Source organism: Columba livia, chromosome 5, assembly GCF_036013475.1.
Source record: "Columba livia isolate bColLiv1 breed racing homer chromosome 5, bColLiv1.pat.W.v2, whole genome shotgun sequence".
Lineage (NCBI taxonomy): Eukaryota > Metazoa > Chordata > Aves > Columbiformes > Columbidae > Columba > Columba livia.
The window spans coordinates 15,594,848-15,616,789 of NC_088606.1; the positions used below are offsets into that span (position 1 = coordinate 15,594,848).

At 36.1% G+C, this 21,942-nt stretch overlaps 1 protein-coding gene across 1 annotated transcript in view; it reads left to right on the plus strand.

Moving 5' to 3' along the window:
* The window catches only part of ATG2B (autophagy related 2B), a 45,771-nt gene extending 27,150 nt beyond the window's left edge, over window positions 1-18,621 (plus strand). Inside the window, exons 29-42 of the mRNA XM_065063542.1 lie at window positions 298-436; window positions 1,425-1,627; window positions 2,604-2,830; window positions 3,542-3,650; window positions 5,452-5,646; window positions 6,321-6,422; window positions 8,094-8,172; window positions 9,016-9,220; window positions 10,146-10,215; window positions 11,173-11,255; window positions 11,722-11,843; window positions 12,013-12,167; window positions 13,162-13,311; window positions 14,121-18,621. Coding sequence (XP_064919614.1) covers window positions 298-436; window positions 1,425-1,627; window positions 2,604-2,830; window positions 3,542-3,650; window positions 5,452-5,646; window positions 6,321-6,422; window positions 8,094-8,172; window positions 9,016-9,220; window positions 10,146-10,215; window positions 11,173-11,255; window positions 11,722-11,843; window positions 12,013-12,167; window positions 13,162-13,311; window positions 14,121-14,351 — 2,070 coding nt within the window. The 3' untranslated portion in view covers window positions 14,352-18,621. The remainder of the gene's footprint in view (window positions 1-297; window positions 437-1,424; window positions 1,628-2,603; window positions 2,831-3,541; window positions 3,651-5,451; window positions 5,647-6,320; window positions 6,423-8,093; window positions 8,173-9,015; window positions 9,221-10,145; window positions 10,216-11,172; window positions 11,256-11,721; window positions 11,844-12,012; window positions 12,168-13,161; window positions 13,312-14,120) is intronic.
* Window positions 18,622-21,942: the final 3,321 nt, after the last annotated feature.

Consider the following 21,942-nt stretch of genomic DNA (forward strand, 5'->3'; position numbering starts at 1 on the left):
TTAAAATATTTTGTGCTGCTTACCTGTTGTACATTATTCTTATCTAAAGAAGGAAATTCCAGGACGTACATGAGCTGTCCAAGTACTCTGAGGATCTGAATACCTTGAACCATAGTGTTCTAACCTACTTTATGAATCGTCTATCTCAGAGTTTCAGCTTACTTGATTATTTGTAGAGTTAAGGTGTTACTTCTTACAGTTTAAGAGCTGTGTATCAAGCTGTTCTAGCGAAATCTTATCCAGCACGATATTGTGGTTTTCTTTGAGATGTAACTATGTATAGTTCCTCTCCTACAGGTCGAAACTTTTAGCCAACCATCTTCCCACGGACCAGGCCTTGCTGAATCAGAGCAACAGATTTTACGGGATTTGATGAGCGATGCAATGGAGGAAATTGAGACTCAGACTGCTTCTGCCATGAAGCCAGAGTCTAATGGTAAGAGTCCTCTGGAGCCATAAGGACACACAAAGTACAACCTTTCTGGAAGGAAAGTGGGATTGACAGTTTTGTGTGTGTAGAGATGCTGCAATAAGAATGGGAGCGTACCTTTGTCTGAAGTCTTCATACTATCAAATAGCTTCTTGCTTTTAATAACACTAATACATAAGTAATTTAAGATTCTAGTCAAATACACGCTAGTCAGGTACTGAAAATGGAAAGGAAGGAATCTGACTTTGTGAGACGCTTTCAGGACCGCAGATTCTTTAGGAGTCTAAGTTAGTATGGGTGAAAGTTTATATGGGACACTGCAGTGTGGGTGAATCAAAGACCTCTTTTCTGTGAATGAAGGCAGCCCAGGGCAGGAGCATGAGAAATTTCTGAGTCACAGAAATAACTTTTAACTACGAGGAAATCTTTCAGTTAGCAGGTAAAACAAGATAATAGATTTTTTTTTAATCACAGGATTACAGCTTCTGCATCATGCCTAGAGTTAAATCCAGGTTTAAATTGTCTGACGGTTTTGTACTGCACTGCAAATAAAGAATTTAACTATTTCTCTGATGTCTGGTTACCTAATTGATGGTGGAAGGTGAGCAGTCAGTGTGGTACTAAAAGTTATTGATGTTGTGGTCCTTCTACCAGAATGAGAGATTTGGACACAAAAAATGTGGGTTTGTGTGGTGTTTTTTGTTTTTGTTTTTTGATCTGTGGGGTTTTTACAAATAGTTTTTCTATCTTTTGTCAGTTATGTCTACTAGTAACTAGTTATGATTATGTTGCAATCACTTCAATTGTACAGTAGCTTAATTTTTAAAAATTGTATTTTATTTACAGTAGGAATTAATTCAAGATACAATAAGCAAATTCCATTTATGTAATTGAAGTAACATTTTAGTTAACTGTTAATGTTATTCATATTTTCGTATCTTATAAAGATGTTTTCCATTGAAACGTGTCTTTTCCAACTTCCTTCAACTCTCAGGAGTTTTGGATGACAGATCTCAAACTCAGGAGCCATCTTGCTCAGATCTCTTCCTGTTTCCAGACGAAAGTGGAAATGTCTCACAAGATCCAAGTCCCACTTATGCTTCATTCACTCATCACCTGATAAATGAGGCCATGGGAGATGTTCCCACAGAAAGTGATGATTTCTGCATTCTTTTCGCACCCAAAGTTGCAGTTGCTGTAAGAAGCTTTGAGAGTTGCTAAAACAATCCGCATATAAACTGAATTAGAGAAATGTCTATGTAGGACCTGAACAAATTAGACTTCATAGTTTTATGTGATGCCTTTGTGGTATTTTTATCAATGGGCAGAATAGCACAAAAATAATCTTTCTGATTGAAAGGACTTCAGGCGTTGGTCTTTTTAGAAATGAACTCATGTATTTTCAATTACATATGATTTTTCTGTATCCCAGCAGTATGTAATTGTTCTCTGATCTGAATTGAATTATACGGGCAGTTTTCCTACATTTTAGCGATGTTTTTTATCATTGCCATTTTGACTTACAATAATGGCATAGTTAGAAAAAAAGCGTTAGAAGGAAAATATAGTAATTATCAAAATAGCAGCATTGCACATCTTTTAATATTTTATTAATTTCTCTTATAGTTTAAGCTTCCAGTGCTTTTATGGGCCAAAGATCTTTGCCAAACCTCAGAGAAAAGCTTGGCACTTTACACCACTGTCTGTCCGCCGCATTAAGAAATTTAGGAAACTATACCCAAACTCTTTGAAAACAGCTTGTATTCATATTTTTCATACTATCGCTGGTTGTATTCTTCCTGATAGACAGAAGTAGTTCTGGGTCCCTGATTAGAAGCTGTATTTGCCCAGTTATCTTTGAGCTTGTTTGTCCTAAAAGTGCTGATGTGGCAGCCTGGACTCTTCCATGGTTTTTTGTTTGTTTTCACTCTTGTTTTGTTTTGTTTACAGTTTTGTATGAGGAATTTTTTTGTTTTAACTAATACTCAGCTTCCAGTTTACTTTCATGTGCTTTTTTGTTGAAGTTACTTAATAAGTGTCATTTTTAAACCAAACCTGTGTTGTATAAGCTTTAGAAGACAGTACAGAATATTTTCATAGGAAAAAATTAGACATCTCAATAAAGAAAGCAGATTTCACATTCTCAATGCTATGTACTTTTCTTTTTAATTAGGAAAAAGAGGAAGAGCCAGTAATAAAAATAATGGTTGATGATCCAATTGTCATAAAAGAAAATCACTTCAGCCAACCTATTAAAAAAACAGACACAAGCAAAGCTCCTCTTCATTTTCCTGTTCCCCTGGTACGCTATGTTGTAAAGGAAATCTCTCTTATTTGGCATCTTTATGGTGGAAGGGATTTTGGGACTGCACCACCAACATCTCCAGCTAAAAGTTTCATGTAAGTGTTGGATGTAATTCTGTAGATTCAAACATTTAAAAATACTTAATTTTCATTTGATTGGGGGTTAATCTCACTATTCAGTTAATCTCATTATTCAATCTTCACTCTATCTCTCTTGCTTCTTTGCTCCTTCTCACAGGGAATCAATCACAGAATGGTTTGGGTTGGAAGGGACCTTAAAGATCACCTTACTTAGTTCAGCTCCACGCACCAGAGTGTGTTTTTCCTGTGTTCTAACCCGGACAGCCTGGGTTTGGTTTTGGTCGTTTTATTGGGATGGATGGATGGATAGATTTGCTTTGAAGGGTTATATTAGAAGTTAAATTTTCTGAAAGAGGACTTGAGGAGCATACAAAACTACTGCTATGGTAACTCGAGTCTGGTTTTCAGGGTGTCATGTAAGCTAAAGAGTGATTATTATCATAGTCAAAATTAAGGAAATGTTCTATGAATGTTCATTTGCTGTGAAGCATACACATAGCATTCTGCTTAAATATGCATTACTTGAACAATAAAAATGAAGTATTTGGTTAACAGTATCACAACTTCCAATATTCTTTTGGTATTTTCTATTACTTTTCTCTTGTTACCATTAAAATACTAATAAGTTATGTCCAGTGAAACAGGTATACTTTTAGTGTTAGATTAGCAGTGAGATAGCTTTAAGTTTAATCTGAGAAAGCGTATTTTTGTTTTTTATTTCTCCAGAAGTCCCCATAGTTCTCCTTCTCATACACCAACGAGGCATGGACGGAGTGCAGCACCTGGGGGAAGAGGAAGAAACCCAGATTTCCTAATGGAAATACAGTTAAGCAAGGTGAACGACAGAAAACAGCTTCAGCCATGACTGTCTGTGTGTCAATAACTTTACATGGTATATGTTTGATAGCAGCTTTCCATTAGAACTCAGTAGGATTTCTGCCATTAGTATCTATAGCTAAGCAATCGCTTTGACTGTGATGAATTTGGAATTTGTTTAACAAAATATGTGCTTGCTCTTCTAGCACAGTATTGTTTACTTGCTGAATAAACATGTTTCTAAAGATGCAGGATATTATACTATTCTTAAAGTTTTTGTTTATTATAACTGCATTCTACAACTGCTGCTGTGTTTTTCTGTCTTCATTTCTACTCTGAATTGGTACACCTATTATGAAATTAAATCTTCTAGCAAAATAACCAGGATGTAGATCAGTTGAGACACTCGGTGTATTAGTTGATAATAATTGGATAGTAAATAATATCCAGTTATGTCACGATATCATTCCTGTATTTCCACTAACATATTTAGCACCCTTTAGGCATAAAAATGTCACTGTTGTTTTTAAGCCTGTGCTTAGCTCTAACATGGAAACTAGATGCTTGATTCTGACACTGCGAAGAATATTGGCAAGGAATTAACTGAATTTCTTGTTAAATGGGTCAATAACAAAAGCTTTTTAAAATAAGGTTTTCTTGAACATTTGCATGAACATGAAAGGTGCTATGTAAAACTAAATTACTTTTATTGTCTATGTACATTTCTAGAGCTTAAAATTCATCCCATTAGCACTTCGAACTTGCCGGAAGTGTGTAATACTTATTTTAGCCTTTTTTAGAAAAACCACAGCATTGCAATGAAAGAGGTGAAAAAAGGAAGTGTTTCGCATTCCAAGTGGAAAGCTTTGTATGTAGAAGTATAGCAATCTCTCTTAATTTGTTGTTATTTAATGAGTTGCAGTTAGTACTGACGCATATGTCTTTTTTTCCCCTACTTGTACCCCCCTAACTTAGCACAAGGCTTAATAATTATAAGGTTAAAAAAAAACCCAAAACATTAAGTAGAAAATAAGACTTTCAAAAAGGTGAAGTTTATGAGCAGTGTTTATGATGAATATCTATTTTTCTCCTCGACACTTAAAATGTTCATTATCACAAGTATCCTGAGAACAGGGCACTTAAATACCGTGTTTCTTAACGTCTCGGTGTGTGGCCAGTAGAGGCCACTGTTGTGCTGGCGATGTGAGCTTTGCTTTGTTACATTGCCGGCAAGGATGCAGGGGGAGTTACTGAGACAGGGAATGATTCGTGTGTAACCGCAGGTCTTCGATTCAAAGGGCGAAGTACATCAAGAGATGAGGTAAAGGAGATAATTCAGAATTCTTTAGAATTTAGGAAAGGTAATGGATTAGAATTTATATGGTCTAAAGTAAGTAAAAAAAAAAAAAAAAAAAAAGTATTCAAGAACCACAAGGTTGCGTGGTACAGGCTTGAACACCGTATAAGAAAGATGTCAGGACTGAGAGGGAAAAGCAGAGTTGATTTTAAAATGAAAAGCAAAACTTGCTCTTTGTCTTTACTCTGACTCTTTGGCTCAAATTTGCATCCTAAAATATTAACAAGTACACAACTAGGAACTGAAAGATTTCTACTGCTAGATGTGCAAAAATCTGAATAGTTTTCAGGAATACTAATATTATTCCTGTAAATTAAAAATAGAGGACAGCTTTTAAAGTTCTTATGTGTGGTATTTAGTGTTGGTTGGTTTTTTTTTCTCTTTTTTTTTTCTTTAATATTCTCTTGTTAAAGGTTGTTTTCCTCTGAAGCTGATTATGCTGTTTTTCTTTCCTTTTTAAAAGGTGAAATTCCAGCATGAGGTATACCCTCCAGGTGGTGCAGAAGGTGAATCCAGCCTGTTGGAGCAGCCAGTGTCACGGCAGGTTTTTGTTGTTCAAGACCTGGAGATTCGAGATCGCTTAGCGACGTCACAGATGAATAAATTCCTCTATCTCTACTGCAGTAAGGAGATGCCCAGAAAAGCGCATTCAAACATGGTACAGTTATAGAATTCGTTAATTAATTATATTGTTCAGACTCTCATTTTGGAGACTGTATACATTTCCTAAACTTGCAGGAGAAGGAACATGAGGTCCTGGAACATCAAACTAATATAACAGTATCACAGTATGTTTGGGATTGGAAGGGACCTCAAAAGATCATCTAGTCCAATCCCCCTGCTGGAGCAGGAACGCCTAAGTGAGGCGTTGATAGTTATTTGCATGACTCTTTGTGGATATTAAAACTGATTAAAGAGTCTGTTTGTATATTAGTAGGTCAGGTATTAATGTTTTCAAGATTCTGTTAGTTTAAAAAAAGTGGATGTGCAGGACTGCTTTGGTAGTTTTCAATATTTCGTTTTGAACAAATATCTGCTTGTGTAAGTGTGATGAGAGTTTTCACTACACGTGCAGAGTTGTAGTTTTATTATGTACTGTAGTCTTGCTGGTTCTATAAAGGATTTATTAATTTGGTGGTTTGAGGTTTTCTTATTTTAATTTTATTTTTTATAACATCCACAGTAAGATATTTATTGAACACTAGCTTATTAATTGTTAAGTGGATCAGATTAGTACAGAGATTTTGCAGTAGATGTTTTTCCTAGCTAGTGTCCTGAGATTTAATAATTGTGAATGTTACTACTCTCATTTATCTTGTTGCTTTTTCTCAGTTAACGGTTAAAGCGTTACATGTCCGTCCAGAGTCTGGCCGATCCCCACAGGAGTGTTGTTTACGTGTTTCACTAATGCCACTTCGCCTCAATATCGACCAGGTTGGTTGTGCCAATGCAAAAAACAAACAAACAAACAAGATACCGTGTGAGGGTTTTTTGTGTTGTTTGTTTGTTTTTTTGTTGTTGTTTTGTTCCGTGTTTGTTTGTTTCATATACCAGGTAGCTGTAACCATGATAAATGCTTCATGGGATTGTTTTATTGGTTAGATATCTCTTTTTTTCATGATCAGCCACACATATCTTCGGATGTCTGCCACTCCATTTATATCACTGTTGGAACTTGCCTTCCACTCCAGCTATGACAGAGACTAGTCTTTTTTAAAATTTAAAAACTAAAAACATTATCTGTAGACCCGGCTGTTTACTCAATAACACCTGTTTACCTCCTGAGAATTGTGATGCTCTCTAATGTTTTGAAGTCATGGCTTTTAAAAAGCACATAATTATTATTGGATGATCTTGTTTTGTTTGTTCAGAAAGTGGCTTTGGTGTGTTTAATTGAAAAAAGTTGATCATTGATCCGGAAGCTGTTCACAAGATTTTAGTCAAGGGCACTTGACCCCTGAGGACTGCTTCTAGGCTCTGAAGGCTTTGATCTTGCTGTCAACTACAGTGACATGAAGAACAGAAACGGGAAAAGTTGTTTTACTTTCTGTAACAAGCCTTTGTGCAAAGTATTTTTCATATACTCAAGAAACAGTTGGGCCCACTTTGTTTACACCTGTAAGGAAACTACGTATTTTTGTGTATTTAGATTTAAAGTGCAGTTATTGCTTTTTGTTGAGATATGTCTTGCTTAATTCGTTGTCAGCAGAGAGATGCGCGTTTTTTCAAGAGCATAATTAGGAATTCCATACCTACTTTGTTTCTCTCAGCACACATTAGAGACCAAATTTTCATTTTACTGATAGAAAAACTGAAATCCATATAGTTTCTAATTTCATATATGAAAATAGCATGGGAATACTGCCATCTAGTGAGAAAATATATTTCCTCTTCATTACTTTTCTAAGTCTTTTATCTTTTGTACTATAAGCAAAATGCACCATTAAAACTTCTACAAAATTAGCCACAGCTTTCTTGGAAGCATGGACCTGCATGCAGTAATTTTAGAAATTCTTGTTATTACTACTTAAACTGCCTACTTATCAGTTAGAAATGAAAAAAAGAAAAGATAGTCCAGATGTCATTAGTTTTAGGATGAAGAAGATACCAGTGTGATGCATCTCACTGTTAAGTCATTAACTGCATGGCTATTAATGACGTTTAAGGAAGCAGTGGCGAGATCTGATCTGGAATAGTTTGTCCGACATTGGCAGTATTAGAGCTGAATATAAACTATACTTGAATACCTTTTTACTGGAAATCAGAGGAAGTTTATAGTCATTAAAACACTCAGGTTCTGAAACAGTCTGAAAAGTGAAAGTTGATGATGAAAACAGCTCTGCAGTTTTAAGATGGAGCTAGAGAGATTGTGAAATCATATTATATGAAGCAGGAGGCAATGACCAAGAGGATCTTTCTGATTTCTGTCCTAGATTTCTATGTGGCTTCTCCACTTGTTAAGCAGTCAAAAAGAAGAAATGTGTTTTTATTCGTATCTGTATAGAAACAAAGAGCTAGAATAGTAGATAACATTTTTTTAGAGAACTATGGCTTTTTTGTTCGGTTGTTCATTTTAACCTGATTGGATTTTATTTTTGCCATTAGGATGCCTTGTTTTTCCTGAAGGATTTTTTCACTAGCCTCTCTACAGAAGTAGAACTCTTAGTTACTCCAGATCCTGAAGGTACACTTTAAAAAAAATCTACTTGAAAATGCTGCTTCTTTCTCCTTTAATGTGTGTATATGTCTATAAATTCACATGTAAATCTCATGTGTGTAAAAGATCTTGAGTTAGTGACCAAACCCCAGCATTGGTAACTAATTCGCTAGAATACAGAAACTTTGTGTGTTTTAGTTTTGTGTTTTATAAATACCAATAAAGGTCTTCGGCTCCTGGGATCTCCATTATATAAAAGGTTTCACCAAAATTAGAGCATATTTAATAAGAACTGAAAAAAAAATGAGGACTGTGTATAAGATATTGAGAGTTATTATTAGATAAAACAAATACATTCTTTAATACTTCTTGCATAAAAGAGTATGTTTGTCTAATAGCTTGAAGCTTAGGTAAAGGATCAGAGTTCAAAATTATAACTATGCAGTACAATGTATGTATACAGTTAAAGTAGTTACTTCTAATCAACTACACCATCTGATGCAAAAACCAGTATATATTGAGAAGCATATTTCCTCTGTTAACTATAGTAGTGAGTCAGTTAGCAGCTGTACTTATTTCCGTTAAGACGTCATACTGAAATGCATGGGTAATGAAGTACCCTGCAATACTGTGGTAAAGCTGGATGGATTATTTGTACTAAAGCATAAACCTCAACTTAAGCTTCTTGTAATAATTTCTGTTGATAACTAAGATACTGTCTTACTAAAAGAATCTAAATATTGCCCTGCTAGTAATTCCTATTAATAAGCATTAGAACCTATTAAGGGCACAGTAATTGTATGAAGACAATCTTTTGTAATCACTGTGAAAAACATGAGTCAGTTTACTGTGTGTAACTTCTTATTTTAGTGAAAAAGTCTCCTGGTGCTGAAATTACACGTAGTATGCCCAGACATGTCAACAGCCTTAAGGACCCAAGTCCAGTCATTTCTTTCTCATCACAAAAGCAAGCAAATGAAAATGGTAGCATTGATTCTATGGATGTGGTTAATGAAGATGATAATAATTTCTCACAAGAAGTGACGTCATACAGTGATCAGCCAGTATTTTTCAGGTAAACTTTGGTTGTAAAATTCCCAGTGACTCAGAGCTGTTCTGCTGAATGTTTTAAGAAAGTGTGATGATAAACTGTTCAGATTTTATGACAAGGTGCATTTCTTTCTTTGTTTATTGACTGATTGTGAAGATAAAATATATTTGTTTCTATCACTGGAAGGTAATGTTGTTTTTATTAGCTCTTGCTTACTGCTGTACACAAGGAAATAAAATTAATTAAAGCTCTGCCATGTACAGAAGCAGTAATGAGATGTTTTACAAATAAATAAAAAGAGCAGTTTTTGTACTCTACACAATGTAAATGAGATCTAATTAACCAGAGATGAGAGAATATAGAGGAAAAGGATATCATGGGAGAGGTACGAGATTAACGTATCACAAGAAAAGCTCTAATATAGTCCTGACTGGGAAGAGCTCATAAAAATTTCAGCTTGTTATGCAGCTTGTGTATTCAGTGCCTTTAACAACAGATGTGTACTTTGATAAGCAGTGCAGAGCCAAATTATGAAAGAATGACTGTGGTTCTATTTCATCACATACATCACCAACAGCATTTTTTAAGAAGTTCCAGCTGCACAAAACCATCATTAGACATACTTTTTTTTTTTTCAACTGAAATTCATGCTGGGAAAACTGAGGGAGGATGTTTGCCTGCAGGACTAGTGGCACTTTTGCAGGACTATTAAATTTTTTATAGATGCTAACCTTGACTGGGTGTTAAAAACCAAGAAAAGCTGAATTTGCCATTGTATTTTGTATGCTTAGTCTAAAGTATTAACATGATAACTAGAGGATTTATGGCTTACAGAAGATGGTTTAGCATCCTATTCCAGGAGGTTGGGAAATCATGGTTTTCTTTTTGGAAGGACAATTTTATTTCCTTTTCATGTTTTTCACTGTAAAATTTCCTTTTTATATCCCAGAGAATTTCGGTTTACATCAGAAGTTCCAATACGGCTTGATTACCACGGCAAGCACGTGTCAATGGATCAGGTTTGTGTATAATGCTGGTGCTGTAGAACAAAAAAATTGATGTTGCTTGTTTGTTTGTATTTTTTTTTTCCCACTCATGAGTTGGGATATATTTTTATGCTCCCTACTCATTATTGTTGCCATTTTGAGAAGTGTAGAAATGTTTTTTTTTCTTTTTTTTAGTTTCTATAAAGCTTAAGCCTTTTTCACTCTTAATCTTAAATCTAGGGTGTGTACCTTCCAGGTATCGTTAACTCAGAATGAGACTTGGAAGTCCTATTTATCAGTTTAGTGACTGGCTGGAAATCTTTCTACACAGCTGTGGTGCCCCTCAAAGGATGATACCACTACCTGATGCCAGAATTGTGTGTTTTATTTTCTTCCTCATTAATTCCAGATTATTTTTTTTCCCCTTTTCCTCTCGTTTCCTTCCCTTGCAATATAATAATGGCAGAATCTAGTATAGATTAAAAAATGCTCATAGTTCTTTTTAAAATATGTGTTGGTGTCATACTGAGTTCACAGAGCAGACTTCAAAAATCCTTCTTTGCACAACCAGATTTGTACTCTGCCATGGCCAATCAGTAGAAAAATATGGACAACTAAAATCAGCAACTTCTTGAGTTTGCACTGCTGCCAAAGAAATCAAAATACGAAACAGCAGCTTTAGAAGGCCTGAAACACACCAATGCCAGAGTTATGTTCACATAATTTGTTATATTTTAATATTTCTGAAGACACCCTATTGTGTCCAGATGTTTAATTTCTTAGAGTAGCCAATAAAGCCATTTTTCATCTTTTGTGAGATTTCATGTGGGATAATTCATAGCACCATAACAGGTGGCATTTGAGAGACTGGGGAAGAATCAGTTTAGACAGAAATACCTGCAATAAGAGTTGAGATGATGAAATTATTTCTCACTTACAGATTGTACAGGATGAATAAACTCATGTGATAACAAAATGTTTCACTTACAGGGGACACTAGCTGGGATTCTCATTGGGCTTGCTCAGTTAAACTGCTCAGAGTTAAAGCTGAAGAGACTTTGTTACAGACATGGGTAAGTTAATAGAACTCTAGATTAACATTGGTATTGCAGATTGAACAAGTTTATGGTGAATAACTGAATGTAGCAAGCAAAAAGCAAATTCTCTGATAAGATGCACTTCTGAAATCCAAGACGCTTTTTGACTTTACAAATATTTCTTGATTCTAGTTTTTGTCAAATATTTAGTGTTCAAGAAGAACATCTGTTTTCAGGACAATGTTTAATATATGTCTTTGTGCTAAACTCTTATTTGTATGTTTACTTTCTGTTGAACTGGATGTGATTATGCATCTCAAATTCTATTTTTTTAAGCACATACGCATGAAATGCTTGGGTTAGCCAACAGCAATAAAAGATAACACTTGAAACCAGGTTTCTTTTTGTTAAAATGACATATTTGTTTACTTCATTGAATAATGCATGTCTTATTAGGAACTGTACGTTTTAAAGTAAATATTAATAACTTTATTTACTTCAGATTATTAGGTGTGGATAAATTGTTCTCCTATGCCATCAGTGAATGGCTTAATGATATAAAGAAAAACCAGCTACCAGGAATTTTGGGAGGAGTGGGGCCTATGCATTCACTGGTGCAGTTAGGTAAGTTAATTCTTATTTCTATGCGGACACACATGGTAGTTGTTTTAAACAAATGAACAAAACAACAACAAACCCACAAACAACGTTGACACTTGTTTTCACTTCCTCTCAAGGCATTTTGCTTAACCAAGAGAACTTTCTAACCATGGCGTTCTGTTTTCATTTTCAGTCCAAGGTCTGAAAGACCTGGTGTGGTTGCCAATAGAGCAGTACCGGAAGGACGGCCGTATTGTGAGAGGTTTCCAAAGAGGAGCAGCTTCTTTTGGTACTTCCACTGCAATGGCTGCCCTGGAGCTCACAAACAGAATGGTTCAGACTATACAGGTATAGTGTATTACTTCTGGAATTAGACATAACATGAAAAGTGTTGCTAGTAAGTACTCTATATTAAGCTAATATCTTAATGCTATATATGTAAGGTTGGGAGCATGTCTAGAAAAAAAAAAGGCAGCTGTATAAATAAGAAAGCAGAGACTGGGCAAAGCTTGCATTGTGTTAAAACATAGCTGAACACCCAAACTTTTACATGTTTCTGAATGTCTTTAATGTAGTACAATGTACAGTTTAATACTGAAATACTCAGCTGCACTAAAAAATGAGACCTATATTCTTAACTTTTAAAAAATGACAGCTTATCTGTGCTTATTTAAAACAAACAAAAAACCTAACCAAACAAACACCAACAAACACAAAAACCCAAAACAAACAAACCCACATCAAAACAAACCACAAAACCAAGCAACAAAAAAAAGCCTCAAAACCAATACTAATAGTGATGATGTACACGAAGTCTCTAAAGCTTTCTTGATTTAACTGTAAAGTAATCTTGGATTAAAGTGTTAATTAATTTCTGCTCCATAATGTAAAATACATAATGAAAATACACTTTTACCACCAAATATTGCAACAAATAGTAGAGTTGCGTATGCTCAAACATATATAGTAAAAAAACAGTGCTATTATTCACATGAGTGGAATTATGTGTATGCTTGTGTGTTTGTAAGAAAAATGTTCCATTGATCAAATGTTCAGTTTCTATCTTGAGCATTTTGTGCAGATTAGAGGATGCCTTTGAAGGAATGGCAGTTAGGGGGAAAAACCCCTACCAATGTCTACAGCATTCGCTATTTCAATATGGAACTTGGTGTATTGTTACAGATGCACCCATTCCAGAAGTTCTTGTACAAATCCTTCATCTGATGTAAATTAATATTATTTGTGGAATTAAAATTCTTTTAGTACAATTCTGTCACCCTGTTAGTAGTTTTCAGATGCTATAAGACTTCTTATATACTTTGCATTTGCTCCTGATCTTCAGGCAGCTGCAGAAACTGCATATGACATGGTATCACCAGGACCTACTTTTATTGAAGCAAAAAAGATCAAACGATTCCCTCGCCATCGTTTAGCTCATCAACCAGTAGACCTACGGGAAGGTGTAGCCAAAGCATACAGTGTAGTAAAAGAGGTGAGTGCAGAAGTAATTGTCCTTAACCAAACTTAAGAATTGTTTCCTGAGACTGCAAGCGAAATATCAGTTGTTAGTTTAAGCTGGCCAAATGAAGAACAGGATTAAAATTTTGAACAAGACCGTCTTTTTCCGTAATATTAATCCAACAGAAACCTTGCATGGAAAAATCGGAAAAACAGAAATAAACTAATATGTTACACAGATAAGTGTGAATAGGACTTCAGTGTTCGACAGTTGTGAAGGTTTACAGTTTTTCTGGAACACATAAACCTGATTTCCTGCCCCACATTATCCATCCTTCCTTCCCTGCCCCTCTCCCTCACCCCCACCAGTTACTGTTAATACTGAGATTGTTAAAATTTAAACATAATGCTGGATTTATAACAAGTGAAAGCTTTCTTTACCATGACAATGTATGAGCAATTAGAATGCTGACCTGTTTTTATTGTACTTTTTGCATTGTCCTTTCAGTTATTCGCACCTGATATCATGTCTAGGAAGTCAGGTCTCAGCTGCGGAGTTTTCAGTGAATTTTGTAAGTTTTGGATAGTTCACAGTACCCCACAGCTTCATGCACAAGAAGTGACACCAGAAGTTATGTGAAATATTTTCATCTCTAAGTTCGTAATAGTCTTATTTTAAGCCTCATTAGAAGAGCTAAATCATATGTGTATCAGTATAGTTGTGCTACAATTACAATACAAATCACAAGGAGGATGAATGCTGAGCTGTTTAAGTTTCTTTTAACATTAGGAGAGGCTGCTTTTTCTCTTTTAGTGTAACTAATTTCTCTTAATTTCTTGAAGGGGATTACCGACACGGCCCAAACAATCTACGAGACTGCTGCTCGTGAGCATGAAAACAGAGGAGTAACTGGAGCAGTAGGAGGAGTCCTCCGCCAAATTCCACCAACTGTGGTGAAACCTTTCATTGTTGCAACAGAGGCAACCTCAAATGTTCTAGGTGGAATGAGAAACCAGATCAGGCCAGATGTGCGTCAAGAAGAGTCTCAGAAGTGGCGCCTTGGGGAGGATTGAGATTATAAATCTAGCTCAGCAGGGAGGTAGCAAGGCTGGAGATGCAGAAGATTGTCCTGTTGGCAGCTTTAGATGGAGCTCGCTTTGTTTTGTAATGCTCATCTCAGGAACAAATGAGGTTTTCAACTACTATTAGCAAAACATCCAACCAAAAATATTTATGAAGTGAAAAGCAAATTGGTACTTGCTTATGCTGTGTGTTACCAATACCTTTGGTAGATAGTGCCAAACATAGCGAAGCATGCGCTGCCAACCGAGAGACATGCTTGCTCTGTTCCATTTACCATATTTTTCGTGGTAGATTTAACATCTGAAGCAGCAGCCTGTCTGGTGAAACTAAGTATACTTTAAAAATGTTTTCTGAGCATAGTCAGAGAACTGTCCTTAATAGAGGGCTCTGCAGGTGCACTTCACTGACTAAAAGAGAAAAGCTTTCATTTTAGACATGAGACATGAAGGCTGTGTAGTATGGAAGCAGATAATATCATTTAGTGGTCATAAGCATCGCTTTTAGCGTGGCACTTACAGCAAGGACAAGCTTGATAACCATTCAGAATTTAGATTCAGTGTTGATACACCTATGAACAGGCTTTGTTCCTAAATATTAAATACCTACTTTTGTGGGTCTTTGAAGAATCTGAATGTTGCAGAAATGTTCTGTTGTGTTGCACTTTAAAGGATATGGCCTGTATATTGTGCTTTTTTTATAGTGTGAATAAAATGTAACGTGCATTATCCTTTACGTGGTTTAGAAGCTTACAAAAATTATTGAAAAGAGCATCATTTGATGATGATCCTACAGAAAAGTGTCTTAAATTTGTTTAAACTACTCATTATGTGTAAAAACACTTTTGTCTTCTGCTACACCAATTACAAGGCTAAAAATAACTATTCTTTGGGAAAACAGCAGTTAAGTATTGTTGGGGCCAACACTTCTTTGTAAGAATGAGTAATCCTAAGTAAAGTAAAAACAAATTATTTCATAATTTCATGGTTAAAATTCTATACAGACTTTATTTGAATAATCTGCTTTTATTTAAAGTTCATATTGTTGCAAAGTTGCTGCTCTTGAGATATGTTTTTAATTTAAATTGTGTGTCATCAGTTATTTGACAATGAGTATTTGGGGTCATTTAATTTGAACTGGGGATGGATGAGAAGATTTAAAGAAAAATTAAGACAACAAAAGTTCAAAAATTGAAGTCGGTACTGACACTATTTGCAGTTTAATAGGTGACCACAGTGTCCACAAAGCTTTATTAAGCAACTGACATTGCACCATTTCTGGACAGTTAAAAGGCTTGGAACTACCTGTGCAGGAATAAACTTTTTCATTGTATTAGCACAAACTTGAGAATAAAAAGTAAAGAATATTCAGAATAGAAAAGTATTCATTTTGAATTTCAATGACTTAACACTTTGGATGATTAGTGAGAACTGAAATTTATCATAGTCCTGTGCTTGTCATAAATGGAAATCCTGCAAATATGTTATGTGGAAAATCTCCACTGAAGGAGGGACATCAGCTGCTTTTGATCAGACTTCAGTCTCTAGGGGTGATGAAGAGGTTGTTTCCCTCTCTTTTGTTTAATACTTGTCATTAGACAAAACTTTGCTGGTGGGCCTTACAGGTCAAATAGGAGTTTATGAAGGAAAATAGTTACTGCTTGTTCATTTTGATATCACACTAGCTGTGCTGGGACACCAGAGAATCTGGCTGAAGGGTAAATTATCTGAATATGTCCCCAGTGCTGGGAAGACTTCTGCAGCCTGCTTTATTGTTTTTCATAAAACAAAACTCCAGTTACAATGGAATTCTTGCAATGGTTGACAGGTGATGCGATAAAGTTTTGTTTTCATTCACTGGAATCATCTAAGTTGTGATTAGCCTTGGTTATTTCAGTTAAATGACTTCTTGTAAGCAGGAGATGCTTTTGAGAGGACAAACACCCACAGATTTAATGACATGAGATACTTTCTGTTGTAAAAATACTTGCTGCAGTTCATGCTAGTGTCCAGTAATTAGAGAGTTCTGCCTTAGTGAAAGCTCAAAGACTGAGCATTTTGTACAGGAGTGAGTTCCATGGCTGCAGTTTGGCACCTCCTGAATGCCTTCTCAAGAAGTGGTGATGAGTCAATGAAAGTAAGTAGCAATGCATCATTTTCATTTGCAGTTACCATGCTGTGTAATTTTGGCTGGTCCTGTTCATCCAGTTAATTGGAGTATACCTTGAATAATATAAATCTACATATTTTCTTCCTTTTTAACATTGCTGAAAACGAGCAGTGGCATTTCAGTGTTCATTTAATTTTCAATTCTGACATGATCTGATTGTACTGCAATGCAATTAGAATATATTTTTATATGAGGGCATGCTGCGAAGGTAAAAAACTTTTTAGAGTCTCTCTCATTGTCAACAATGTGGATCATACAATTTTATTAAACTTCACTTTTCACTCTGTAATCCCTTGAATTTACTGCTTGCACTTTATTGAGCCTTTTCAGTGAAACTGATTTAATTTTTTTCCCCAGCATTTTATTTTTACAAGTATTTTTTTAATTTTTGGCTGTATATTCTGCATTGTTTTTCAGTTGCAACTTGATCTTGCAGTGTTTGAAAGGTTTAAAAAACCAAAACCACAGAACTTGCCAAACTAGGCTTTATATTAAGACCTTGTTTTCAAAAGTGTCTTGTGTAGAGTGGCTTGTTTTAAATCGAAAATTATATATTGTGTATGAGAAGAGATTCTTCAAATGTTCTGCTCAATACTGTAAGAATTTTCAGGTACTTAAAAAAGTACACAAAAATTAGATGTATGGACACATTTCCTGGAAATGGAAGTCTATGTATACATTGCTGTGTTCTCTGTTAGCATGAGGAGATCTGCAAAAATAGTTGTATTTGAATTTTCCCCTGAAATCGGTTGGCTATAGGTACTAGCACTTCTCATATTTGTAGTGGATGTAAACTGGCACAGTCCATGTTTAATGTTGTAAGTCTCTATAACGTTGAACTGATTGACACTACTGCTACTGCTTAGTGTGATGCTGTCCTGATAGACAGAACTGTCATCCTTGATGGTTTTTTAAGCATCCTGGCACTTCGAATAATGCAATGATGCACACGAAAGAAGACAGCTGTCTTTTGAAAACAAAACAAAACACAAATCAAAGCCAAAACTGTGCTTCATAAGCATCCTAGTGATGACTGAGAGCAACAAATCATCACATCCATGCAAAGGCAGCTTCCATTTTCTTTCCAGTTTCAGTTGATGGTTCCTGAACACTGCAGCTTTGTAGCAGTGTGGTGCATCCTGTGCGTAACTTGCCTGATGAGAAGCATTAGGTCAGCCATCAGTGAGTTCCTATGTACTTAAGGGATGCACCTGGTTTTATTTTCTCATTAGGTGGCTGATTGTGAACACCTATTGCTTGCGTTCATTTACAGTTGCTTGAGTTGCCAAGAAAGGTTTCTTAATAAACCAAAAAGCTGTTAAATGGTTATGAACCAGACATTCTTACTGAACGTGATCCATATATCCGCAAATGTGGTACTGATTTTCCTTTAAATGTTGAAATGTATGCATTTTGTAAAACAGTGAAACCTAAGAATTTATTTAGAGTAGTCAAATACTTCTAAATCTTTTAAACATCCCATGTCTCACAGCTATATAAGCGTTGTCAGAAAACGTGTGGGTGTTTATGTCAGTTTGGATCCCTTGTGTGCGTAGTTCTTCTCAGTCTCCAGGCCTCATGATTTAAGCTTCTGACAACTGTTTTAAGTTGCTCTACATGCTGAATCTTGTTTACAATTAAAAAGTTAGATACTACAAATGAAGTACATAAATACAAATCATACATTTGTACAGGATTTCTTAATAATTAGGTAGCTCAGACAGAAACACAGCAATTTGTGTATATGTTTGTGTATATTTTTTACATTTCTGCAATTATAGTAGTTTTGTGGTATTGTTTATATATAGTTTGCTAGTGTAAAGAATATAATCTCATGAAATAGAAACCACTGTTGAAGGGAATTGACTATTTCAACTTGAGTTATTTTGCTTAAAGTTCTTGTCCCCTCACTATGTCTTTGAGAATTATTTTTGACCATAACTTATATGGCACCAAAAGTGTATATTTTAGCTTATTAAGATGCTGAAAGGCCTGAGTGCAAATAGGTTGTCCTGTTAACTATGTTTAATGGAAAACAAAACAAAACAAAAATTTGTAACAATACATAAATAAATATCTTAATTTCTTCCTTGAGTTCGTTTTCTCTACCTATGAATAGAAGTAATATAGGCAAGTCTCCCAAAATACCAGAAGCTAACTGTTAAAGCTTTTTACCTACCTGTCTATATTACTGTACCTCAAAAATAATTTTTAAAAAAGTTTTATATTGGGGAAAAAAAAAGCTTTAAACATGCATGGAGGTCAAAAACTGGGAAATAACCTTGCCGATACAGTTTAACCCGCCTCTGTTGTGCATCAACAACATGATCTTTAACTGTATGATCACGTACTATATGTCCTACAGGCCTGTTGCCACATGTAATTACTGAGTGCGTGTTTCTTACCTCCATGTTCAGCAGAGACATTAAAGCTTTATTAGCTTCCAGACTCCCTGGAGAGTGCAAAACAAACAATTCCTTTCAGGACGCTTGCATGATGCCCACTGCACAGCCATTTAGTTACAAGCATCTGAAAAGAGATTTTAGAATGCTAAGTACTGGGTAGTATTAAATACAGTACCAGGTCCCTGAATAATGAGATACATGGCAGGTGTAAATAATTTTCTACTGTGTTTTCTGATGTTCTTAGAGAGAAAAAAGATGTCACTGTACAGTGCCTGTGTAACTACTCTTTCTTCATTGAAGAAAGAAGCTGACTCCCACCTGTGCAGCTCCTCCTCCTCCCCTATTTTTTAAGCAAGACCTCATGTGAATTAACTTCCAATTGCAGTAGTTTTATTTAAAAGCCCTTATTTTTTTCTTAAGGCATTTCTGTATAAGCAGAATGAGAGTTAGTGAGGGGGGGCTTTCTTTGCAAGTAAGGTGGGCAAGTTTCTTCTCAGCTTTTCTAAACATTCCTCATAAAAGTGACCAAAGATATTTGAATAGATGTTATGCTGAGGGGAAAACAGACCACAGGGGATAAATAGGGTATAAAAACAGGAAAACAGCTTTGAATTGGTCATTGATTGTCCCAGGAAAGTATGAAAAATTAGAGGAATTTATTTCACTTGTTCCAAATGCTTTTATTTTGCAGATCAAAAGTGATGAAGTTGTGAACTTCTCTGATTTGTAGTCTGTGCTTCCTTGCATTTTTGAGGGTCATTTGTCACTTAAGAAAATACTACTCATAAGTGTTTGTGTTCTGTGAATTTAAGTGTGCTGTAATTCACACGTGGCTGTAATACCAGCTTTCCTATTGCTCCGATAAGCCCCAGGGATTCCAGCACAAGCTGGAATCACAACCCAAGGAAAGTGTCAAAGAAGTTCTGTTTCTCTTTGCAATACTAGGACTGCCAAGGATACTCCTGATGTCTCCAGGTTAGTCCCGAGAGCAGGGGAGGCTGAGACTGCACAGCTTATGACTCTCCAGCTAACGGGGAATTTACAGGCGGCCAAGAGTATGACCTACCAACCAGAGCAACATTAGCTGGTGTCCTTGAACTGCCATCTGCTGTTAGCGTAGATTATAGAAGACTTCATAAAGCTGCCATTTTGTGACAGATAAAAGGAGGTTTCCAAGCTGTTTTGTTCTGAAGCGGAGGAATTATATGAGGGCAGAATTTACTGAAGAGGAACAATGAAGTGTTTATGACTCCACAGGCAAGGAAACAGCTCAAGCTCCTTAGATGTTTGTCATGAGGGTGGGTCAGATAGTTACACGTAGTGTAATTCTGTTCTCAGGCTCTTATTTGTGTATCTAATTATTTGCTCTGTTGTTGATTTAATTCTGTACTAGGAGCATGAGTGTTAAACCTAGCTCTTGCAAGGCCAAGAGTGGAAGGAAGCCTCCAAAGAGGAGAGATGTGTAGCTGTATAAGCAGGAGGAAAGTTACTTTAGTTTTGGGGATATGGACTACATGTGCCTCAGCACACAACTCAGTAAAATGGGCCTTGGTCTGTTGTAACTCACGGACACAAAGGTAAATTGAGTGCTACAGCTCTCAATTAGAAAGTTTTAACTTTCGCCTTAAACACTTGGCAGTTGTTTGGTACTGAAGATTTGCTGATTGCTCTGACAACTCCATGAATCTCACAGCACTTCTTTCATCTCTTCTGCCTGTTCAGTTTGAAAATGCTTCCTACTGTGTGTGCAGCACAGTCTGAGGGAGGCTTATCGATATTTGTAAGTGAAATGAGTTGTGAGCTTGAGGGCGTTTGACAGGACTGCGCTGTTTGCTGTGACACTGGAAGTTCTCGGCCAAATGGAAAAGGTGCAGGCATGGTGTGCAGAACCATAAAAAAAGAAACACCACAGGGTGTGCCGTCAGAGTGTTTATGGGACCATGGCATGAGTGTTGGTAGGTGCATGTTTTGCTGTGACCAGTGTTGTACAGATCTAGATCCACTGCAGCTGGTGGAAAGCTGGGTACCAGGTGGATCTGGCAGTGATAGATAAAAATTAGATAGATGTGGATATAGGTGTGTGTGACAGATGTGTGCACTAACACCTGGTACTGTGGATGGAAAGCTCACGGAAAAGCAAAGTATGACATGAGAGGATGGAAATGGTAGTGCTCATTCAGGTAGAAGTGTTTAGGAAATACAGTTCCTGGTATCATTTATCTCTAGTAATGTTTAACAGATCTGACAAGTTTCCTGGAATTACTCAATAAAATAAAATGCTTCACCATCATTATGGCCCGTCCCTGTGCATTCAGTGCCAGAAGTGTCTTTTAGAGCATTAAAGGTGTTTATTTTAAGCATGAGGCTTTCAGTGATGCGCTTTAGATCAGTCTTCTCTTGGCCTTTCAGAGTTGTTTAGTACCTTGTTGTAATGGCGTTTGCTCTTTTTGTTCTTTTCCATGTCATTTCTGCCTGAGAGTGCTTACTTAAAACAGTCAACAGGCCAAACTCAGCAGATGTAAATGAGGGAAGAGCAATTATACCAGTTCCATTGGGGGAAAACCCTCTTGCTTGATGGACTAATTTCATTCACACCAGCTAAAAGTGTTGCCCCAAAGCATGGCTGCTTTTTACTGTTCTTCTTTCCCAAGAGCTGTAAGCTAACACCATGTAGCCTCTTTTTCCTTTTCCCTTCCAAAGGTGATGCCCCTCCATGTAAATTTGTCCAACTCCATTGTATTAACAATGCATTCAAAAGAAAAGTGACCTCCAAGTTTGAGAAGAACTGTTGACATGGGATTGTAAACTGGGCCCTGTCTCTTCACAATATCCCCATGGATGCTGCAGAAATGACAGGAGGCAATTACAAAGCAGTGCGTCCCACTACATTAACCATTGATGTCTCTACGTGATTGCCCTAAGCCTCTCATATTATTTAATTCAAAGATCCACACTGACGTTAAGAGAGAAGGTTTTCAAATGCAATTTTCATCACAACCATATTTCCTTG